General features: G+C 38.3%; 1 protein-coding gene across 8 annotated transcripts in view; it reads left to right on the forward strand.

Moving 5' to 3' along the window:
- The window catches only part of TCF12 (transcription factor 12), a 377241-nt gene that overhangs the window by 351201 nt on the left and 3730 nt on the right, over positions 1-22310 (forward strand). For 5 of the 8 annotated variants that reach the window (XM_024767779.1, XM_024767777.1, XM_024767781.1 and 2 more), the window contains 4 exons: positions 6122-6236; positions 7662-7824; positions 12517-12749; positions 20485-20638. In XM_024767779.1, coding sequence (XP_024623547.1) covers positions 6122-6236; positions 7662-7824; positions 12517-12749; positions 20485-20627 — 654 coding nt within the window. In that variant the 3' untranslated portion in view covers positions 20628-20638. The remainder of the gene's footprint in view (positions 1-6121; positions 6237-7661; positions 7825-12516; positions 12750-20484; positions 20639-22310) is intronic. The other 3 variants (XM_024767778.1, XM_024767780.1, XM_024767784.1) reach the window with 1 other exon arrangement.

Raw genomic sequence — 22310 nt, forward strand, 5'->3', positions numbered from 1 at the left:
AACAAGATTATGCTAGTAAGATCATCTACAGCTGATCTACTGATTTGTAGATCCATCTTCTTATAGATGAAATAATTACTATTTTTTGTTATTCCAGAAAACAATTTTTATATTTCACACAAAGGTAATAAGACTACCACCTGCCAAAAATATTAATAGGAGTCAATATCAAAAGACTTATTTGACTGTTGTTTCTTTTAACTGAACAAACTTGACTAGCATCAAAGGTTAGGATTAAATGAGGTTTCAACCACAGAAAGCTTTTAACATATTTTAGCTATCTAATATACACAAAAATTAAATTTCCTGGGCTTCCCTGGTGGCGCAGTGGTTGAGAGTCCGCCTGCTGATGCAGGGGACACGGGTTTGTGCCCTGGTCCGGGAGGATCCCCCATGCCCTAGAGTGGCTAGGCCCGTGAGCCATGGTCACTGAGCCTGCGCGTCCAGAGCCTGTGCTCCGCAACGGGAGAGGCCACAACAGTGAGAGAGGCCTGCGTACCGCAAAAAAAAAAAAAAAAAAAAATTAGATTTCCTGAAGATTATTATATCAGAAAAAGAGACGAGGAAGTGGGTAATTACTACTCCTTCTCATATAATTAGTGTAGCCAGCCTGCCCTAGTTTTAACATTTGCTCTTACTTTTGAATAGGGTTAACATTTTCATTTACTTAATTTCCTATTCCCTTTCAATATTTTGGATAGTTTCTCCATATTTTCTTAATGCAAATTAAAACTTAAGGCTTTATCAGACACTATTATTAGGATGTGATTGATGTATCGTTTAAATTTTAAAACACAAAATCAGGATTTTTAGAACTATTGAAATGTCAGCATTGGACAGACTATAGTTTTGCTCCCATTTATTTAATGTAAGAACAAACTCGGAATAAACTGCTGACAGCAAAAAAATAATGTTATTAAGTGGAAAACTGAAAAGGAATGAGACTCATTAATTTCATTTAGGCATTACAAAGAGGTTTCAGCAATATAAAGTTATTTTACATCACATCAGTTTATGGCTGTAATATCTAAAATACCAAGGCCTGATGAGATAGCTCTGTAATGGCACTTTTATCTTTAACACAAAGTGCTCAGTTATTGTTCAGACAGTGATTTCAACTTCAAACTAAGTTAGATTAGAAGCTTTTGTGTTAATGGAAGACTGATGCAAATCTTTAAAAGTTTCTCATTTATGATACAGGATAAAATTACATCCAGGAGGTCTTTTGATTTCTTTGTTACAAGTCCTGAGGAAATTTAACTCAGGCATGTCTTTTGCGGGGGCGGGGGGGGTATTGCTTGGGTTTTTTGTTGTTTAAGCTATGGTTGGAGATGTGTGTCTTGTATGAGAGCAAATAATGTTCAGTTGTAGAGCTTAAAGCGACCTTATATAATGATTTGAAATATAAATCATGTCTGTTTTCTAAATCCTAAAGCAGTTAGAGAAACTATATTTTTCCTAGTTCTAAAAGATTTAAGATTCAGTTATTAAAGACTAACAGGCAAATAGAGTAATATTTTATTCAAAATTTTAGCACTTTTTGTCACTTTATCAGAGTAAATTTGGAATCATTTTAACCTTATATTTAGACAGTAATTTTGTTAGTATAGGTTTGTATACAGTAGAAATGGTATGTGTAGGTTTCTGCTAAACTGAAGTTTATTTTTTAACTGTATTTTACTTTTTCTAACCAATTTTTTTCCCAAATGGGCAACTTAAATTTTTTAAAATTTTGTTTAAACCATATTATAGTGCTTTTAAAGGGTTTTGATACAATTTTTTTAACTCAAAATTGTTTAACTGTCAAGTTTTTTAAGTCTGAAATCCATACAGATTATATATTTTTGGAAATATTATTCAAAAGGAATCATAACAACTGGAATTCTTCCAAGTTTTAGCATAAAACCCTCTTTGGGTAAAACAAAATATTTACAGTACATAAAGATCCTTTATTCAGTCTGTAGATTAATAGTGATTAATTTAAATCATTAGTACTCAGTGAATAGTACAAATTGAACAAATTATTAGAATAGAATTCAAAATCAGCGAGGAGTTCATACTGAGTAGTTTTCGGTCTGTCCCTTAATTCACAAGACCTCTTATTCATCAACTAATTAGATTTAGCATTTTTCCATTGTGGGTGTTGAAGCCATTGGCCAAGTTAAATGAAAACAAGTCCCTTGTTGGATGCTCCCACAAAAATAAGGCCATAGGTAGATTGTAAAGATTCAGAATGCAAGATGATGTCATTTAATGGAATGGGCCGTTTATTCTGAAACGGAGCTCTTCATAATTGAAATTTAGAGCATAGCAGGCCTAGGGGTTTTCCTTCCCCTGCTAGTCCCCCAATAGAAGCATTCTGTCAGCTGTATGCTAACGAGATGAACAATTAAACAAGGTCCTATCTGGCTGGCCTCACAGGCTCTGAGCTCAGACAAAGAACTGTTTATACACCTGTTACGTATGTGGACAGAGCCATTTTAACGGGTAGCTTCAGATTAAAGGAAGGACCTGGGAGCCAGGGTGAGCAAGGGTTAAAGAAAACTATAAGAACTGTGAACGTCAAATTCTCCAGAAAATATATGAGGGCCATTTGCAAGGGGAATCAAGTTACAAAGAAAAAGTTCCTGCTAACTTCATTAACATGAAAAACTCCAGACTTGAAACTTTTTGCTAGTCTGATGCCATTTTTGAAAGGCTTAATTTTGTTCAAGGTTTGTGTGAGAAAATACTTAGTTTGTAGTATTCTATAAAGACAAAGATATTCACTGACATTTTATATCGCAAAACAAATTGAGCAACCTTTCTGATTTTCCTTCAGGGAAAAGCAAAATCCTTAAGATCTATTGTTTAGATAATGATCCTTTGTCTTCCAAGCCTTTCATCAGAAAAGAGGTGATAGAACATTTTTATTAGTTGAGATTCAGAAAAATCAAAGAATTATTTATACTCATGAAATAAAAGAATAAGAATTTCACAGATGCATCATCACTTATCAATCATATGAGTGAAATTCAGTTTGCTACTGTTCAACGGTATTATCTGACAGAGCTATAAAATGGGTTTCACAGGTACAATATGTAGTAAATAAACATATGTTTAAAAGTTTAAATTTTAGGGCTTCCCTGGTGGTGCAGTGGTTAAGAACCTGCCTGCCAATGCAGGGGACACAGGTTCGAGCCCTGGCCCAGGAGGATCCCACATGCCATGGAGAAACTAAGCCCGTGTGCCACAACTATTGAGCCTGCGCTCTAGAGCCTGCAATCCACAACTACTGAGCCCACGTGCCACAGCTACTGAAGCCTACGTGCCTAGAGCCCGTGCTCCACAGCAAGAGAAGCCACGACAATGAGAAGCCCGCGCACCGCAACAAAGAGTAGCTCCCGCTCACCCCAACTAGAGAAAGCCCGCACACAGCAACGAAGACCCAACGCAGCCAATAAATAAATAAATAAAATTTTTTTTTTTTTTAAAGTTTAAATTTTAAAAGGCTATTTATTTTTCATTTACTTGGTGTGATAGCTCAAAATACTAGATAAGAGCAAAATTGGCATATATTACCAAACATCGTGGGAAGTTTTAAGTTCACATTATAAACACAGACATAAAAATCTTAGCTTTGGGGCTTCCCTGGTGGCACAGTGGTTGAGAATCTGCCTGCTAATGCAGGGTACACGGGTTCGAGCCCTGGTCTGGGAGGATTCCACATGCTGCGGAGCAACTAGGCCCACGAGCCACAACTACTGAGCCTGTGCGTCTGGATCCTGTGCTCTGCAAAAAGAGAGGCCGCGATAGTGAGAGGCCTGCGCACCATGATGAAGAGTGGCCCCCGCTTGCCACAACTAGAGAAAGCCCTCGCACAGAAACGAAGACCCAACACAGCAAAAATAAATGAATTAATAAACTCCTACCCCCAACATCTTCTTACAAAAAAAAAAAAACTCTTACCTTTTACTTCATCCTGCAGTGATTTCCTCAGCCAGTCAAAATTATTCTAGTAATATATTATCTTTAAAATAGGCCTAGACTCCTAAGGTCCCAAAGAATTTGTAACTATTTGTTGTATTTTACCCTATTTTTATAAAATGCAATTTTTGAACTGACCTTCCTCTCAGATCATTAGATCATTGAGTAGTTCATAGCTAGCAAGAAAGCACCCTATGTGTTATGAATAAACATGACCAGGATTCCCTAGAGATAGGATATCATAAACTATTTTAAAAACAATTTCCTCTCTCGGGCTTCCCTGGTGGCGCAGTGGTTGAGAGTCCGCCTGCCGATGCAGGGGACACAGGTTCGTGCCCCGGTCCGGGAAGATCCCACATGCCGCGGAGCGGCTGGGCCCATGAGCCATGGCCGCTGAGCCTGCGCATCCGGAGCCTGTGCTCCGCAACGTGAGAGGCCACAACGGTGAGAGGCCCACATACTGCAAAAAATAAAAGTAAAGAAATAATTTCCTCTCTCGGGCTTCCCTGGTGGCGCAGTGGTTGAGAGTCCGCCTGCCGATGCAGGGGACATGAGTTCGTGCCCCGGTCTGGGAAGATCCCACATGCCGCAGAGCGGCTGGGCCCGTGAGCCATGGCCGCTGAGCCTGCGCGTCCAGAGCCTGTGCTCCGCAACAGGAGAGGCCACAACAGTGAGAGGCCCGCGTACCGCAAAAAAATAAAATAAATAATAATTTCCTCTCTCGAATGTAATTTTCATAGTCCACTTCTTCACTTGGTGTTAGATTTAGTTCTTCAGGTTTTTCTCAAGATTTTTTACTGGGGGCGGGTTGCGGTTCAGGGCAGAAGTAAAGGTTAAGGGTCTAAGGGAAAATTTCCAAAATGATAATGGAATAGAAGGCTGTCTTGATTTCTGTGGTCCCTTCCCAGCTTTAAGATTTTATGATTCTAATGCATGATGAAATTATGTGGTTTAGAAAATCGGTATGGTCAATGCTGGATCATCCAGGGGAGTAGTGACACAGCTAATTCTCAGCAATGACTAATTCTCAAATAATTTAAAAAGTAGCTATGGAATACATTGAATGGGTTTTTCAAAACTACATTAAAGATAAGAATAAAGATAGAGGACAGACATTTCTTAAAAAGTTGGGTGGAAGACCTGGTATGTTCTAATCAGATCCACTACCAATAGCCTGCATTGCCTGAAACTTTGCTTTGGTTTCTTTTGTTTGGCTCACAGGAAACCAAAGGATAAACTTGCATAGGGGTATTTATACCTCTTAGGGTAAAATCCATACAAAGTCATGAAAGATAAAAGCTATATTAATTACTCAAGAGGGATTCAAAGCATGGCATTTTACTGGGATTGAAGGATTTGTTGAAAAACAGTGGTTCTCATGTATAACTCCAGGCAATAAACCTATTTAATTAAAGGATTAATCTTCTAATTGCCACATCTGCTGTTGTTCTAATAAAAAAAAAACTCGTTCATTTGTAACCAGTTTTTCTAAAAATACTGCAGTAGCTAAAAACACTTGGTAGTGTTTGCATGCCTTCTCAGTTCAAGTTAATTGTGACTTGTCTAAATCTGATTAAAACTGAGAATAAAAATGTATGGCTTTTTGTTGCCTGGCAATGTAGAACTTTTATTTTAAGTTATTTTAATTTTGTATTGCTTTTGCTGCTCTTAAAATTTTTGAGGAGAAGCAATTAGAGGAAGAAAAAACAAGACACTGTGTGTAAGAAAAGGATATGCTAAAGTATAGATAAATGATATTATTACTTGGAACAAAGCAGTATTTTGCTAAATGCAAATTCATGGATACTTTAACATTTTTAGGTAGTATATGGAATAGGTTTTCAGATTGATTGATACACAATAGAGGCTATAATATGTAGTGCTGTATGGATTATAGAGTGCTTTTTGTCTATTAGCTCATTTGCTTCTCACAGCAACCCTCTGGGATATAAAATTTGAAAGCTGGAATTTTTAAAAATATTTTTATTCAGAAACAGTACTACTGTCGAGTCTTTTACAATCCAAAAACCAGAAAAGTGGCTTCCAAAAAATGTTGCTAAATTTAGATGAGTGATAGCTGTTTTCTCTATTAAACCCAGTGAAAGAATTTGAACAATTACTGCACCATGAACATTTTTTTTTTTTTTAACTTTAGGTCGGAACTCATCGAGAAGACTCTGTCAGTCTCAATGGCAATCATTCAGTCCTGTCTAGTACGGTCACTGCTTCAAGCACAGACTTGAACCATAAAACACAAGAAAATTATAGAGGTAACTATATAGTTCGTTTACAGCAGTTGTGCATACAGAGGTATCATTTTGGAGTACTGTCACCTTCTTCACAGTCAGATTGACATCTGTGAATCAAAAGTCATCTTAGGGGCTTCCCTGGTGGCGCAGTGGTTGGGGTCTGCCTGCCGATGCGGGGGACACGGGTTTGTGCCCCGGTCTGGGAGGATCCCACGTGCCGCGGAGCGGCTGGGCCCGTGGGCCATGGCCCCTGAGCCTGCGCATCCGGAGCCTGTGCTCCGCGGCGGGAGAGGCCACAACAGTGAGAGGCCCGCGTACAGAAAAAAAAAAAAAGACATCTTAAGTGGTAGAATTCCAAGTAGTAGTAGTACTACTGCGTGAATATACAGGGTCAATATTTAGGGTACCAATCCGGAGCCTGTGCTCCGCGGCGGGAGAGGCCACAACAGTGAGAGGCCCGCGTACAGAAAAAAAAAAAAAGTCATCTTAAGTGGTAGAATTCCAAGTAGTAGTAGTACTACTGCGTGAATATACAGGGTCAATATTTAGGGTTCCAATTGGTCCATTTAGCTGGGCCAATTACAGATATTTATTGATGGATGGAACCCTGTGCAAACCGTTGTTCAGTGTTTACTGGTCATCATCTTACCAGCTCCTACATCTGTCCTCTTTCTTTTTTTTTTTTCTTTTTTGGCTGCACTGTGTGGCATGTGGGATCTTAGTTCCCTGACCAGGGATTGAACCCGCACCCCCTTCAGTAGAAGTGCAGAGTCTTAACCACTGGACTGCCAGGGAAGTCCCTGTCCTGTCTCTTTCTAAATCACTTCCCCTCATGGCTGAGTCTTCATTGTCCCTAGAGGAATTGAGAAAGACATTTCTGAGTATGTTTAGAGCTCTGAGTGATAGTAGCTGTTGTTTAGAAGATTATAATTTAATTGGAGAGACAGACAATTCTTATAAAAAGCAAATTGTTGTCAATGTTATAACAGACCTTATAAATAAGTACAAATATATAGGTGGTATTAAGACCACCAAGATAAAGTTTTCCCAGTTGTATTTAACCATGATGCCTGTTTTATTGTGTTTGTCCAGGAAAATGTTAAAGCTTATTTCGTTTAACTTGACAGCATCTTAGAAGTTTTTAAAATGCATCATGTTTCTCCTACCTTGTTTGATTGTTAAATGTGCCTGAAAATGAGCATTGGACTCACCATCAGGGTCAGGCTTGTTTTTTTTTAAATACAGGTGCTTTAAAAAGCAATTTTTTCTAAGGTTTGTGGACATGCTGTTTCCAGCTCTGAATAGTTTACTTTTTTACATCTTCAGATTTCTATAGTAGCTCTATAACAACTAAAGATATCTACCAGCAAGAAAGCTTTTTACTGTCTTAATTGTAATTCATAAATGAGTCTGGACATTTATTCTGTTTCTTTGCCTCTTTATTAGGTGGCTTGCAAAGTCAGTCTGGAACTGTTGTTCCCACAGAAATCAAGACTGAAAACAAAGAGAAAGATGAAAACCTTCATGAACCTCCTTCATCAGATGACATGAAATCAGATGATGAATCCTCCCAAAAAGATATCAAAGTTTCATCTAGAGGCAGAACAAGGTATTTGTTAGCATCCAGGTATTAAATTTCACTCATTTGCCATGGGTGAAGATACTTGGAAAATTGAAGTGTATCGTGCATTTAAGTGTCAGCTGTGTTCTAGATACTGTGTTGGGACTTTTATGTGTTATCTCATTTAATCCTCATAGCATCCATAAAAGGGAGGCGTATGAAGCTGACTCTAAATTTATGTTTTCCATGTTTCCCACAATATTTTAGGGTCTACATACAAAAATTACTTCTCTCCCATCAGTGCTTATAGTCTGTAAGACAGCTAGAGAACAAAATAGCTAAAACAAGTTAAATTGTACAAGTATAGGTATCTAGATATAACCCATCAGTAAATATTCAAATACATTATTTTAAGGCTAAGTATATGGTAAGACTCTTGTATGATTTAAACCAGGGGCTGGCAAACTATGGCCCATGGGCCATATCTAGTTCATTGACTGTTTTTATAAATAAAGTTTTTTTGGAACACCACTACACACCATTCATCTACATATTGTCTGTGGCTGCTCTCACAGTGCAGTGGCAGATTTGTGCAGTTGCAACATAGGTTGGATGACCCACAAAGCCGAAAATATTTACTTTCTGGCTCTTTATAGAAGATATTTGCAACTTACGTTTTAAACAATACTTTGAAAAGAGTATGGAAAAGGAAGTACTCCACATGCGTTGATGTTGTCGGGGAAGGTTTTCTAGAAACTGGACTTGACTTTGCTTTGAAATATGGATATTGACACATAATACATTAGTTTCAAATTATTTCCAGATTCTTCCATCAGATTTTTCTTCTAGTTCTACATTAAAGGTAGGTAATTTGATATATTCGTGGTACGTCCTATTTCTTGGTATATATCCATTTATCAGTAGTATGTATATATCACGTATAGATATTTATATTTAAAACATTGTTCTTTGTATTAAATTATGGTACAAAGGAAATTACAAACTAAAAGAACCAGGATAGTCCTTTCTGTCAGTCCCATACTTAAAAGTTGTCCTTTTGCATTCGACATTCTCACTATTTTCAGTAGTTGACATTTCTCTTGAGGAAAATTAAATCTTAAGGTCCTAATACTATCATTTTAATATGCATTGTACTCAGTTGTGCAAGGGCATGAAGAAATAAAAATTGAGTCAGGGAATCCAGAGTCCACTCCTTTGAGGAATCTTAATTCTTTCATAGTTTCATTATTCAAATAGAACTTTAAGGGAAATAATTTGCATCTGTCCTCATCATTCATCCTTTCATTATATAGGTCAGCAAACTTCGTGTGTAAAGGGCCAGATAGTAAATATTTTAGTCTTTGTGGGTCATACAGTCTCTGTTGCAACTGTTGAACATTGCCACTGTATCATGAAAGCAGCCAAAGACAGTACATAAACAGGTGGGTGTGGCTCTTCCAATAAAATTTTATTTACAAAAACAGGTAGCTGGCTTATGGGCCAGTTTGCTGAGCACTGTTATAGGTCATCAGAGATTGAGAAGGCAGTATAATGGGTTAATAATAACAATACTTAGTAGTTAATAATAGTACATTTAAAACACAGCCTTTGGACAAAATAAGGCTAACCTTGGTTTGAATCATGGCTTCATCACATTTTGCCAAGTAACCTTGGCAAGTTATTAAGCTCTCTGAGGTTTGGTTCTATCTTAACAGGAGACTTTCTGTTTAGGATTCTTGTGGGAATAAACTGAAAATTATGCATATAAAGCCCTTTTCACACTGTCTCACATGCAGTAAACATCAGTAAAGGTACTGTGGTAACTTATGATGATAATAATTTTAGATATGTGCTCTTGATTTCTTCCATGAAGCACTAACCTGGATTCTTGTCACTACCCTGCTACTCATTAGCCTTGTAATCCTAGGGAGGTCACTGATCTTACAGTGGTTCTTAACCCTGCTGCACAGACTCCTGAAACATTTTAGAAATACAGGTGCCTGGCCCCTGAACCCGAGCTCACTGTATCAGCATCTCTGGCAGTGGGACCTTTGAAAGCTATATTTTATAAGTGCTCCTGAAGATTCTAGTGAGTGGCCACCTTTGGAAACCTTTGGGCTAGATGATCTGTAAAGGTTTCTTTGAAGTCAAAGAGCTAGTAGTGATTCTCTATTATCAAAAGAATACTTTTATGAAATTCTTGACAATTGGCTAGTAAAAATCTGTTGTCCACTTGTGTTTTTTTTAAGATTTATTATTTATTTTATTTATTTTTGGGTGCATCCTGTCTTAGTTGCGGCATGCGGGATCTTTTGTTGCAGCGCACAGGCATCTCTCTACTCGTGGTGTGCGGGTTTTCTCTCTCTAGTTGTGGTCAGAGCAGGCTTCAGAGCGTGTGGGCTCTGTAGTTGTGGCGTGTGGGCTTAGTTGCCCTGTGGCATGTGGGAATCTTAGTTCCCTGACCAGGGATCGAACCCACATCCCTTGCATTGTAAGGCGGATTCTTTACCACTGGACAGGGAAGTCCCTCTACTTGTTTTTTTTTTTTTCTTTGTTTGTTTGTTTTGCGGTACGCGGGCCTCTCACTGTTGTGGGCTCTCCCGGTGCGGAGCACAGCCTCCGGAAGCGCAGGCTCAGTGGCCATGGCTCACAGGCCTAGCCACTCCACAACATGGGGGATCTTCCCGGACCGGGGCACGAACCCGTGTCCCCTGCATCGGCAGGCGGACTCTCAACCACTGTGCCACCAGGGAAGCCCCCTCTACTTGTTCTTTATTAGAGTACTCAAGGTATTAGAGGTGAAGCACCAATTCTTTGTGCACATTTTTTTCCAGGTTTCTAAGAGGCCCTGCTCAGTAATTTATTTCTGAAATACACGTAGAATTTTCTAGAAGTTATTCCAAAGCATTTTTCTCAAATATTCTTTTCTGATTAATTAGTCTGTTTTCATTACAGAAATTTGAAAATTACAGAAAAGCACACACAAAAATCACAAGAAACTCCACTACCCAGAATTAACTACAGTTTACTTTTCAAGGAATATCTTTTTCCATAAATACAGTTTAAATTGGAGATAAACTGGATAAAAGTTTTATAATTTCAACTTTTTTAATTTAACAGTGTATTTTTAACCTTTTCATCTATTTGTGTTTTTTTCTTGTTTCTGTTTTTAGGCAGCTTTATTGAGGTTTAATTCAAATATAATAAAATACGCCAATTTTAAGCGTACAGTTTTGGTCCTTTGACGTGTGTATACAGTTACATACATTAATAATGTAGAATATTTCTGCCACCCTAAAAAGTTTCCTCATGCCAATTTATAACCAGTCCTTTTCTCCCATCTTCTGGCAAATGTTGATCTGCTTTCTGTTACCATACTTTTGTCTTTTCTAGAAGTTCCTGTAAATGGAATCATACAATATGTAGACTTGTGTTTGGCATCTTTTACCTAGCATAATCTACAGCTTGATTTTTAGAGGGTACATAGTAGACCATTATCTGGATGTACTGTGATTTATTTAACCCATCTCCTAATATTGGACTCCCATTTGTTCTGAAGTAAATAATTCTGTGATCAACTTCTTTACCTAAATTTCTATGAACATCTCTAATTATATCCTTTGGATGAATTTCTAAAGTTGGAATTGCTGATCAAGAGATAATGAACATTTTAAGGCTTTGGATTCATTTTGCCAATTTGTCCTTCAAAAAAGTTGTTCACCCATGTTTTAAAATCATCACCACTGATGATGATATTTCTTCCAGAACAAAAAGTATAGTCATTTTCTGAGATACTTCTCTCATTCCACATCTTAAGCTTTTCTTCCTCCTCCTCACCAGGGGACTGCCAGAATACATTTAAGGACATTAGCAAACTGTAATACATTACTATAATAGTACAGTGTTTCTCAAACCTTAATGTACATATGAATCTTGTTAAAATGCAGCTTCTGATTCAGTAGGTTTGTAGCGGAACCTGAGATTCTGTTTCTAACGGTAATGTAACACTGTTTTTACAGTAATGTAAAAAGTAAAGTTTTTAAGCAGTAATGCTGATGCTGCTGATCACATCTAGAAGAGCAGGGTGCTATAATACGTGGTCATTCAAATTATGTTTATGAAGAGTTTCACTAGTAGCGTGGAGAAGTCTTTATGCTGTAATGTGCAATGAAAATGCATTTAGAAATGTACGTGGGGGACTTCCCTGGTGGCGCAGTGGTTAAGAATCTGCCTGCCAATGCAGAGGACATGTGTTCAAGCCCTGGTCTGGGAAGATCCCACATGCAGCAGAGCAGCTAAGCCTGTGTGCCACAACTACTGAGCCTGCACTCTAGAGCCTATGAGCCACAACTGCTGAGCCCGTGTGCCACAACTACTGAAGCCCACACACCTAGAGCCCATGCTCCACAACAAGAGAAGCCTGCACACCGCAACGAAGAGTAGCCCCCACTTGCCGCAACTAGAGAAAGCCCGCGCACAGCAGTGAAGACCCAACACAGCCAAAAATAAATAAATAATTTTTTTTTATTAAGTGTATGTGGTATAATTTCAACTATATAACTATATATTTGCATTGAGGAAGGACTGGAAAGAAATATACAGTAATGTTAAGTGTAGCTATTACTACCATTTGGTAAAATTTATAGGTCATTTTTATTTTTATAATTTTTAATTTTGTACAATAAGCATATCTTACTTTACAGCGAACCTAACAGACATTGTTGTTACTTTGCCTTCCAGCAGTACTAATGAAGATGAGGATTTGAACCCAGAACAGAAGATAGAAAGGGAGAAGGAAAGGCGGATGGCCAACAATGCCAGAGAACGCTTGCGTGTGCGCGATATTAATGAGGCATTCAAAGAGCTTGGTCGAATGTGTCAGCTTCATTTAAAGAGTGAAAAACCCCAGACAAAACTCCTTATTCTTCATCAGGCCGTGGCAGTCATCCTTAGTCTAGAACAGCAAGTCAGAGGTAAGTAGGTTCAGCAGAGATATGTAACCGTTCTGCTTCCAGTGAGTAGACATTTCTGTGTCCATTTGCTTTTCTGCTTGGTCAGGTTGTTTGTAGGTGCTCCTAGTACTTCTGCCACCACATCATCCGTATCAGGTTTTTCTCTATAATTCTCTCACCTCTGTCTCATTATATAGGTCAATATCTGTAGGCTCAGTGCTTCCCAGAAACCAGTAGAGAGTAACCCTATGAAACAATGCAGTGAACAGCCAGCCTCCTACTCAGCATTAGTGCTTTGTGCCTCTCGTTGACTCTGGTTTCCCACGCTCTTGTATTTACCTGCCTACACCTGTCCTCCAACCTGCTCCTTCCTGTCTTCCCTACTTCTCCGTAGTCAGTTTCTTGCCTGCTTTACCTGGGGCATCTGTGAGGCCCTGATGGTTAATAGAATGCCTGGTCATGGCCCCTCCTGGCTTTGCCCCCTATGGATGTTGTTTATACCCATGTCAATAAGGTGTCAGAGTTTCTTCGTTGATTCCTCATAAGGAATGCCATGAGGTTCTTGGGTGAATATGCACTGGCATGCCTGTGTGTCCCTAAGGACAAAAGTGTGGTTCATACAGACTTATCCACTGCTGACTGAGACAGCTCTCCCAACTGTTTTATTTTGATGGAATCTTTTTTTTTGGCCACACAGTGCAGGTTGTGAGATCTCAGTTCCCCAGCCAGCGATTGAACCTGGGCCATGGCAGTGAAAGCCCGGAACCCTAACCCAGGGAACCCCCTTGATGGAACCTTGAAGAAGCTTTGAAACTTCATTTTTTGAACGAAGTGTTTATTGTATACCTCCTCTGTCCCAGTCAGCTATGTTCTAGACCCTGGGTTATCAATTAATACAGGCTTCTAGCCCTTGAGAGGTTCTATCATCAAGCTTGCTTTTTTGAATATACTTATATATCTTCTTATTCAAAGTTACGAATGCCTCATCGTAAGCCTTTTTGCAAAGAATTTATAGATGTGGCCTTTGATTCCAGACCCCATCTCTAACCTCCCTTCATTGAGAGCAACTTTGTCTTCCTTATTTATTGGGTATTTATATAATATTTTATTTAAAGAAAGTTGGAAAAGAAAAAAAGAGTGTGAGTGGACAGATGCTTGACAACTGTGACAAGGACCCTTAGCACTAATCATAGAAAGAATAGTCTTTCTAAGGAAACCAGAGTTAGAGAACTTGAACACATTTTCAGAAAAACATAACACTAGTAATTAATTCATCTATTCATTTCCCTCCAGTGTTTTTAATGAATAAAAATGATGAATAGATAAAACACTTACCGCTAAAACCAGATACTGCTCCTCCTGTCTTAAAGCCCTTGAAGTACCTGTAAAGCGTAAATGTTAATGAAACCTGATCAAGAAGTTACAGACTTGGGACTTCCCTGGCAGTCTAGTGGTTAAGACTCGGCACTTCCACTGCAGATGGCACAGGTTCGATCCCTGATCAGGGAACTAAGATCCTGCATGCCATGTGCGTGGCCAAAAAAAAATTTTTAATAATAATAAAATATATTTTTTAAAAAAGCTATAGACTCCCTTGTGATATTCATAAAGACAGTCTGATAGTTGCCACTCATCTGTGGCAGGAGCATTTGTCCCTTGAGCTTTCACTATCTCCTGTCACTTTACCAAATGTTTTTGTTCAGTTATGTCTGACATTCAGTGGCCAAGTATATTCATCCTGCTCCTCAGCAGCCCAATATATTTTCTACCCTGACGCTACCCAGCCTTTTGTTGTCAAGACTGTTGCCTCCATCAGCACTGTGAAAGTTTTACTGTTGGGACAACAGTGGTGCCAGAACTTATTCTTGTACAGCACCTTTCTTCCCACAGTTCATTAGAGCTAGAATAAAGTCATTTGTGTTCTTAAAAATCTTTTTTTTAAGATCAGAGGTACCTACTCTCAGATCCAAGCCATCAAAAATGAGAAATACCTCTGTTTGAAAAAAAGTTATAAACTCCATCATGCCTGGGTGGATCTTATTCATTCATTTGTAAGATTTCACCTTGTCATGATTCCATGCAAGCACCTAGAATAGAAAAGCTGAGTCTGAAAGAGGATCTAACATCTAGGCTTATCCAGCTGCCTACTAACTTTCTGGTCATTGTTATGGGTACTGACTTTTTCACACTATTCTGGAAAGCTCTATATAAGGAGCCATTGACTGATTAGAATGAACAAAACTTAAATACACTGAACTGTAACTTCATTAGGGACTGCTTTAATATTCATAAAAGCCTGCCTTCTTCGCACCCTCAAACTCTGGGCTTCAAAGCCCAGAGCCTTTATTTTACAGCTTAATATAAAAGCCGTGGGATCCATGTAAGACTCCTTGAAAGGCTGGCTATCCAACAGAGTTTCGAACCCTTCGTGTAGCCCATAATACCTGTGCCTTGTCTATAGCAGCACCTTCAGAGTTTGGTATAACCACTCTCCTTCCCTGCACTTGATCTCCAGTAGTTTTGAGTTATTTTGGTAACCTGTCTACCTTTGAAAGCCTCTTCATCCCTGCAGGGGCCCTACGCAGCAGCCCCTAGGCCCAACAATTTCTATAAAGACATACATTTTGTTTACATGACCTACTTTGGACATCCTCTGGGCTCTCTGGCCACCCACTTTGGTTTGGGGTAGTGTTCCAAGACCATGTCTAGCTGTCCACAACCTGTCATCCCTAGACAAGTGGATATACCAGGAGGGCAACCAGACCTGGGTCTAGCAGTGAGTCCTTGAGAAAAGCAAGAAGTGGCTTCCCTTCCAAGCCTCAGATTTTGCCAGAGCATTTTTGTGCCTTGGTGCTCCACATATCAAATCCCATATGGCCTCTGTCATTGCCAATTTAAGCCTTTCTATTATCGTAACTATAATTTTACCATTACAGTTTTACTAATCCTCAGCAGATTTCACATATTATCTTCAAGTTTGTCCTCTCAGCTTTACTAAAGATTAAGTTAGTGATCAAACACTTCCTCCTCAAACTCTTTTCACAGGTCAATTCGATAAACTTATTTGTCTTCTGGTGATAATTTAGGGACAATAGAACTATTAGGATTTTAGTTTACTGGTCTCTTAGTTCAAAGATAAATAAGCTAGGACAGCGGTTCTCAAATCTGGCTGGTCTCAGAATCACCTGAGGCTTTTCCTTTTCCCAAACAAATTTCCAGACCCTACCCTCAGTACATTTAATTCAGTTGCAGTGAGATGGTCAAACATAGTAGTCTTAGCATATTCATTGATAATACACCACTCCTTCCTAAATCTCCACTGAAATGAATAAAAATGGCATTAACCCACAAGGATAGAGGGGAGAGAAGATAATAACAAACAAGAGAGCAAAAGTAGATAGAGAAGTGGTAACTGACTTACTTAGACAGAAGAAATTAAATGGAACAGAGAGGAATACCAGCAAGAAGCAGAACATTTTGCCTTACAGGACTTTGGAGGTACTAACTATTGGAAAAAGCAGAAGTCAGGCATCAGACCTGAAAACAGAAAGATTCATTGGAGGTTTGCTATGGAAAGTTGGATCCCTAAGTCTCCTCTGTACTTCATATTGCTTCTGCCCTCTTTTCCCTTCGACCATAGAAGCCAGGAGGATTATTTTTAGCAAAAAGTGAAATCTGAAAGGCTGAAAATCTGAAACACCAAGAGGAGCAGAGAATGAGTGAAGTATGAAGCTGAACAGTGACCTGCAGCCCTGTGTCCTGCTTTGCTTTGCTAATGCTGGCAACAAAGTATATTCATTCTATCCTCAAGAAAATGGGATAATTCTTTTCTAAAGAAATTAAAATACTCTAGAGAAAAGACCTCCAGATTTAGGAATTCCTGAGTAATAATTTCTCACTTTTGGATTACCATAGAGTAATAAAGCCCACCAGTTGATGTCTTACTTCTAATATTAAAGGACAGCCAAAGATTTAAGGAAAACCACCATGAAAAAGAGAAATTGAGATCAAACCAAACAAAAAAGAAAGAAGAAAACAGAGACATGCAAAAAGCATTGGGAAACTTTTTTTTTTTAATAAAACCAATGTCTTCTAATAAGAGAAAATATGTGCATAAAAGAGAAAGAAGCCATGAAAAAGAAATTCAGATGATATGATAGCAGAAAAAATATAGTAGAGGTTAGCTGATAAAGCTGAGAAAAGTCTCCTAGAAAGAGATGAAAAATAGGAGAGAAGAGCTAAAATTAGGGGGGATCAATCTAGAAGTCCAACATCTGACCAATAGGATTAGTAGAGTAAGAGCAGAAGAGAGCAAAGGGGATTATCATGGTAATAATACAGGAAATTTACCATTACTAAAGAGTACATGTCTCGAGATTGGTAAACTCTAATCTTGTGTTAAGAATAATGATTTTAGGACTTCCCTGGTGGTGCAGTGGTTAAGAATCCGCCTGCCAATGCAGGGGACACGGGTTCGAGCCCTGGTCCGGGAAGATCCCACATGCCACGGAGCAACTAAGCCTGTGTGCCACAACTACTGAGCCTGCACTCTAGAGCCCGCAAGCCACAACTACTGAGCCCACGTGCCACAACTACTGAAGCCCGCACACCTAGAGCCTTGTGCTCCACAAGAGAAGCCACTGCAATGAGAAGCCAGCACACCGCAACAAAGAGTAGCCCCCGCTCAACGCAAGTAGAGAAAGCCCGCGCACAGCAATGAAGACCCAATGCAGCCAAAAAATAAATTAATTAATTTTTTTTAAAAAAATAATGATTTTAATAATTACTTCAAGTTGAAGTGTATCATCATGAAATTTCAGAGCATCCAAGTTAAAAGGAATATCCTAAAGCTTTTAGAGACAAAATTTAAATAGCTCAGAGACAAAGGAACAACATTCAAAATGTCATCAGAGTTCTGAAGAAGTAGTGCTGGATTCCAGGAGACAGTGGAACAATACCTTCAAAATTCTGGGGAAAAATCACTTTCAACCTAGTATTCTATATCTAGCCAGACTATTAATTAAAATGTAAAGATAGGATAAAGATAGTTCAGATATGCAAAGACTTTAAAATTCTACCTCCCATGTACACTTTCTGAGGAAGCATCTGGAACATATGCTTAGGCCAAATGAGGACATAATCAACAAAGACAAAGGCATAGGATTTGGGAAAGAAAGGATCTAACGCATGGGAGCAGCAAAAGAAAATCCCATAACAAGAACTACTAGGCCTAGAAAAGAACCAGTTTACATTGAAAATAGAAGACTATTAGCTGTGGAAGAAAGGTTTACAGGGAAGGAAGATGGAATTAATAGATAATATGATGATGTGTTTGAGATTTTAGGAAGAAATATTGAGAGGCATTTGTTAGATCTATTAGAGCATTTCGGGGGGCGGGGGAATTGTCATTACTAACAAATGAAAAGCAAAGCAACTATTAACTACAGGAAAAACAGTCCTATGAACAAGGAAACAATCAATACAAAATTCTTGACTTGCAAGTATGTCCACATAGATATAATAACAAATATTTACCTAATCATAATATTGAAGAAGTGACTGTTGCATTAGCCAAATATTGTGCTATAAACATGTTAAGAAGATGATACTATAGAGAGGCAAGTCCTCAGCCACATACCAGAGGGTAATAGACCCTTAATAGAAATGTAAGAAAGACAGTTGCTTCTTATGCTCCGCACATAATGTCTGACTTCTTCTTACCTCTGTATCAGGCCTTCCTGGCTACTTAATGTTTGCCATGGCCTGCTCACACAGACCAGAAAGTATGAAGCAACAGCACTAGCTTTTGCTTTTTTGGATCAAAGCTCACTTACTTCACATTTCGTAGAGCTTACTGTAGTATTCTCTTGGTTCTTCCAGCCCTGAGTGTTGTCTGACTCATTGCGGGAGTCTACAAAATCTTGCCTAACTTCAGTTTTCGGTTCTGGTCCTTTCCAGCTATTCTGATCATGCCTCCTAGAGCCTTAGTAAGATAAGAGCAATGTTCCATTATAAGAGAAATGTGAGAATGTTTCAATTAGAAAACATTGAAATCTTTCTCCTCTTTGGGTTTCACATGTTAATTTGTGCCCTCTTTTCAGTCTCTCTGGTCACTGTTTGAGACTATTGCCTACACAGTAAAGGAGATATGACACCTAATGAAAGACAGACTTCTCTTATTTGTCAGAGGTACACAATTCCTTGTTAAGAAAGCAGCTCCTGGGACTTCCCTGGTGGTCCAGTGGTTAAGACTCCGCACTTCCAGCGCAGGGGGCGCATGTTTGATCCCTGGTTGGAGAACTAAGATCCCACATGCCATACGTGGTGTAGCCAAAAAAATAAAATAAAATAAAAGCAGCTCCTAATATTTTTACATAATGATGGACATGCCGATTTCTACTACTAGTTATCCTGATAAGTTAAGTAAGAGTGTACCTTCCTTTCTTCATTGCCTCCTCAGAGTTGTATAGGCTTCATGTCTTTTCCTAAATGCAGGGACTTTGATGACGAATGTTGTCATCATCTATGAGTAAAAATAGAGTCAGTAAATTTACCATAATAAAGTCTTGTGTCTACTTTTTTTAAACTCAGAAGTGAACTATAAATGTGTTTTGAAATATGCACATTCAAATATGTTTTTACTTTCCCTGAAAAAGTAAATACATTAAAAAAAAAAAAGCTCTGCTATGTTGCATTCAGCTTGGGCCATCATTTCAAGAAAATCTAACATGTAAAAAAAATTACAACTTATACAAAATATTGTTTTCATTACAGGTTAAGTTTAAGTGGTCTTTTTATATTATATTCATTAACACATTTTTAATCAGTTTATAAAAATAAGTGTAACAGCTTTTAACTGATACTGTATGTTATAAACTGAAACAAAAAACTATACCAGAAGCTGTCATGGGTTAGATATCTTGTACTTAAAACTCATTTAAAGAAGTTATAACAGGAACTGTAGTTCCTAAGTAGATTTTCATTCAGTGGGTTTTAAGTTCAGTGGATTTTCTTTATCTTTATTTCATATGGTAATATCCCACACTTTAAGCTCCTTTGAAAATGCCCACATCAGAAGTTCCATTCAGTCTTCTCTGCTGTCTCATATACAAAGCAGTAAAGGTTTTTATAACCCTCTCAATCACACCCCCAACTGTAGAAAGAACATCTCAATCATCTCGTTCTGCATGTAAATCAAAGGAGAAAAGCAGCATATACTCAGGCTACCTCTCTTCCTGGAGGGGTTGGCACATTTCCTATAGAGGAATGGCTGAGGGTATCTCTTAGTTTATCATTTTCTGAACTGGTAGAATTCTAGATAAAGCACAGATGTCCCTCTCCAGCACATAGAGAATGTCAGCATTCATAACAGTTCAATGTATCATATCTTCACAGGACACTGAGGAGATTCGGTAGACTAGTAACAGCATTTGCCACAGTGTTTGGATGAAGCAGGAAAAGAACTGCTTTAAGATATTGACGTAGATCAAGTTAAACCCTGGAAAACTAAATCATAAGAAGAAAACACAAAATGGTCAGAAAGAAGTATAAGTTTTAAGGCTCAGTTAATGCTGAGGTTTTATGTAAGCATATCATTGTTGCCTCTGAGGTTATTCATTACGGGAATGGAATTACACAGAGATTGGTAATCCCCACAGAAAGAAAAAATAACAGCCATTTGTTCAGTTTAAGACCCAGGAGTCCATGATTCATAACTTCTGTCTCTAATGATGAAATTATTTTTTCCCTATTTCAGAGAGGAACCTTAACCCCAAAGCAGCCTGCCTTAAGAGAAGGGAAGAAGAAAAAGTTTCTGCCGTATCGGCAGAGCCACCAACCACACTGCCAGGAACCCATCCTGGGCTTAGTGAAACTACCAACCCTATGGGTCATATGTAAACATCAGCCAGGTAAGTATGGGTATGAATAGAAAGTACAGGGAAGTCCCCTGATTCATCTTAAACTGAGTTAGAACCTTTGAACAGAATTCTCTGGTAGCACTGGTCATGGTAAAGGCCACGTGTAATTTGGAATCCAACAGCTTACCTTTCTGTTATATAGTTAGAGAGCCCGTGTCATTTTATACCAAATTACTGTTCTCTTCAAAATGTGATACTGTCCTTTGATTCATAAAGAACTTTAGGCTCTCATGCTCTGGATCATCATGTATACTCCCTCACATGAATATTATTCTGATCCAAGAAGAAAACAGTGCAATGACTCATCTATAAAACATACTTTTGCTACCACTCATGGTCCTCATTCCTCTACTCAGAAGTACTTGATGGCATCATCAACCAGTATTCTGTTAACCATCTACCTCTTCTCTATCATGAAATCTTCATGCACTAAACAGTTATTGCTTGCTTCCATTTGGATCATTAATGGAAGTCTGTAATACGCATGTTCCTTCCCCTGTAAGAATGTTAGTTACACCTTGTGGAATCTATTAAAGAATGTAGAGGTATTGTATATGATAGAATCAGAACATCCTTCTCTTGGGAATTTTACTTGTTGAAAGACTGTTCTTTTTATCTTCCTCTTCATGAACTAAACAGTTTGCTTCTTTGTGATTTTTTTTTTTAAAACAAAGTGACAACAGTAGTAGGAGGTTGTTGCCCAAGTAATTAGAAAATGTGAACCATCTTTTTCTTAACTGTATACTTTCATATTATCTATAAGTTGTAAAGTTAATATTTGGGTGACAGAAATTAATACAGACCATAATTAAATATTTGAGTCAGTAACAAAATATAGCTCGCAGCATGGATTAGGAGTAGAACTGGTAACTTCATTTTTATTATCTGCCTTCAGCAGTGTATAGTTCTTTTCCTAGTTTCATCAGCAGAGTAAAAGCAGTAGTAAAAGTAAATGGATGGGAGGTTTGGAGCAGGAAAAAAATACTGAGTGCAGTTTCATTTCGTCAGCTTTGTGGCTATCTCATTTTGAGCTGAAAGTTTGGAATTCGATAGAATATTTTGTAAACTACAAAGATTAGTCAATAACTCACCTTTTCCTGAAGAAATTGATTTCCTACCACCTCTTCATATATCCTTCTTAGGATCAATCTAGACCAAAACGGAAGATTTCATTTGGGGACAGAGGAGGAAGTATTGATGTAATTATTTAGATGTCAGTTATAATTCTAACATTAGCACACTGGAAAAAACCCTGTCATCTCTCCCACCAAAAACAAACAAACAAACAAACAAAAAAAAAACAGCTATAACAGACTGTGCATGTCAAAGGGGCTTTAGGCAAGAGCTAGTTAAATTACAGATCCTCTAAAACCCATGCCATTGCTTCATGTTCTGTGGAAACTATAGAATATCATGAAAAAATATTTTTATTCAAAAATAAATTTTGAAGTCTTTAAAATAAATACAGGCAAGTGTTTCCTGGTGCAAACGTGACTTTCTAAGTTGGCAGATTATGTCGAGGTACCTTCCTGTGGTCGGGTATCAGGTAACCACCAGGCTGTGAGAAGAGCCCTTCACATGCAGCTGTCACATTTACCTCAGAGCCTGGGTCTTCTTTTCTTGTCTCTCTAGTTTGTTGTACCCATTTCCTATTATTCTCTTC

The sequence above is a fragment of the Neophocaena asiaeorientalis genome, unplaced genomic scaffold (genome assembly GCF_003031525.2).
Source record: "Neophocaena asiaeorientalis asiaeorientalis breed wild unplaced genomic scaffold, Neophocaena_asiaeorientalis_V1.1 scaffold71, whole genome shotgun sequence".
Lineage (NCBI taxonomy): Eukaryota > Metazoa > Chordata > Mammalia > Artiodactyla > Phocoenidae > Neophocaena > Neophocaena asiaeorientalis.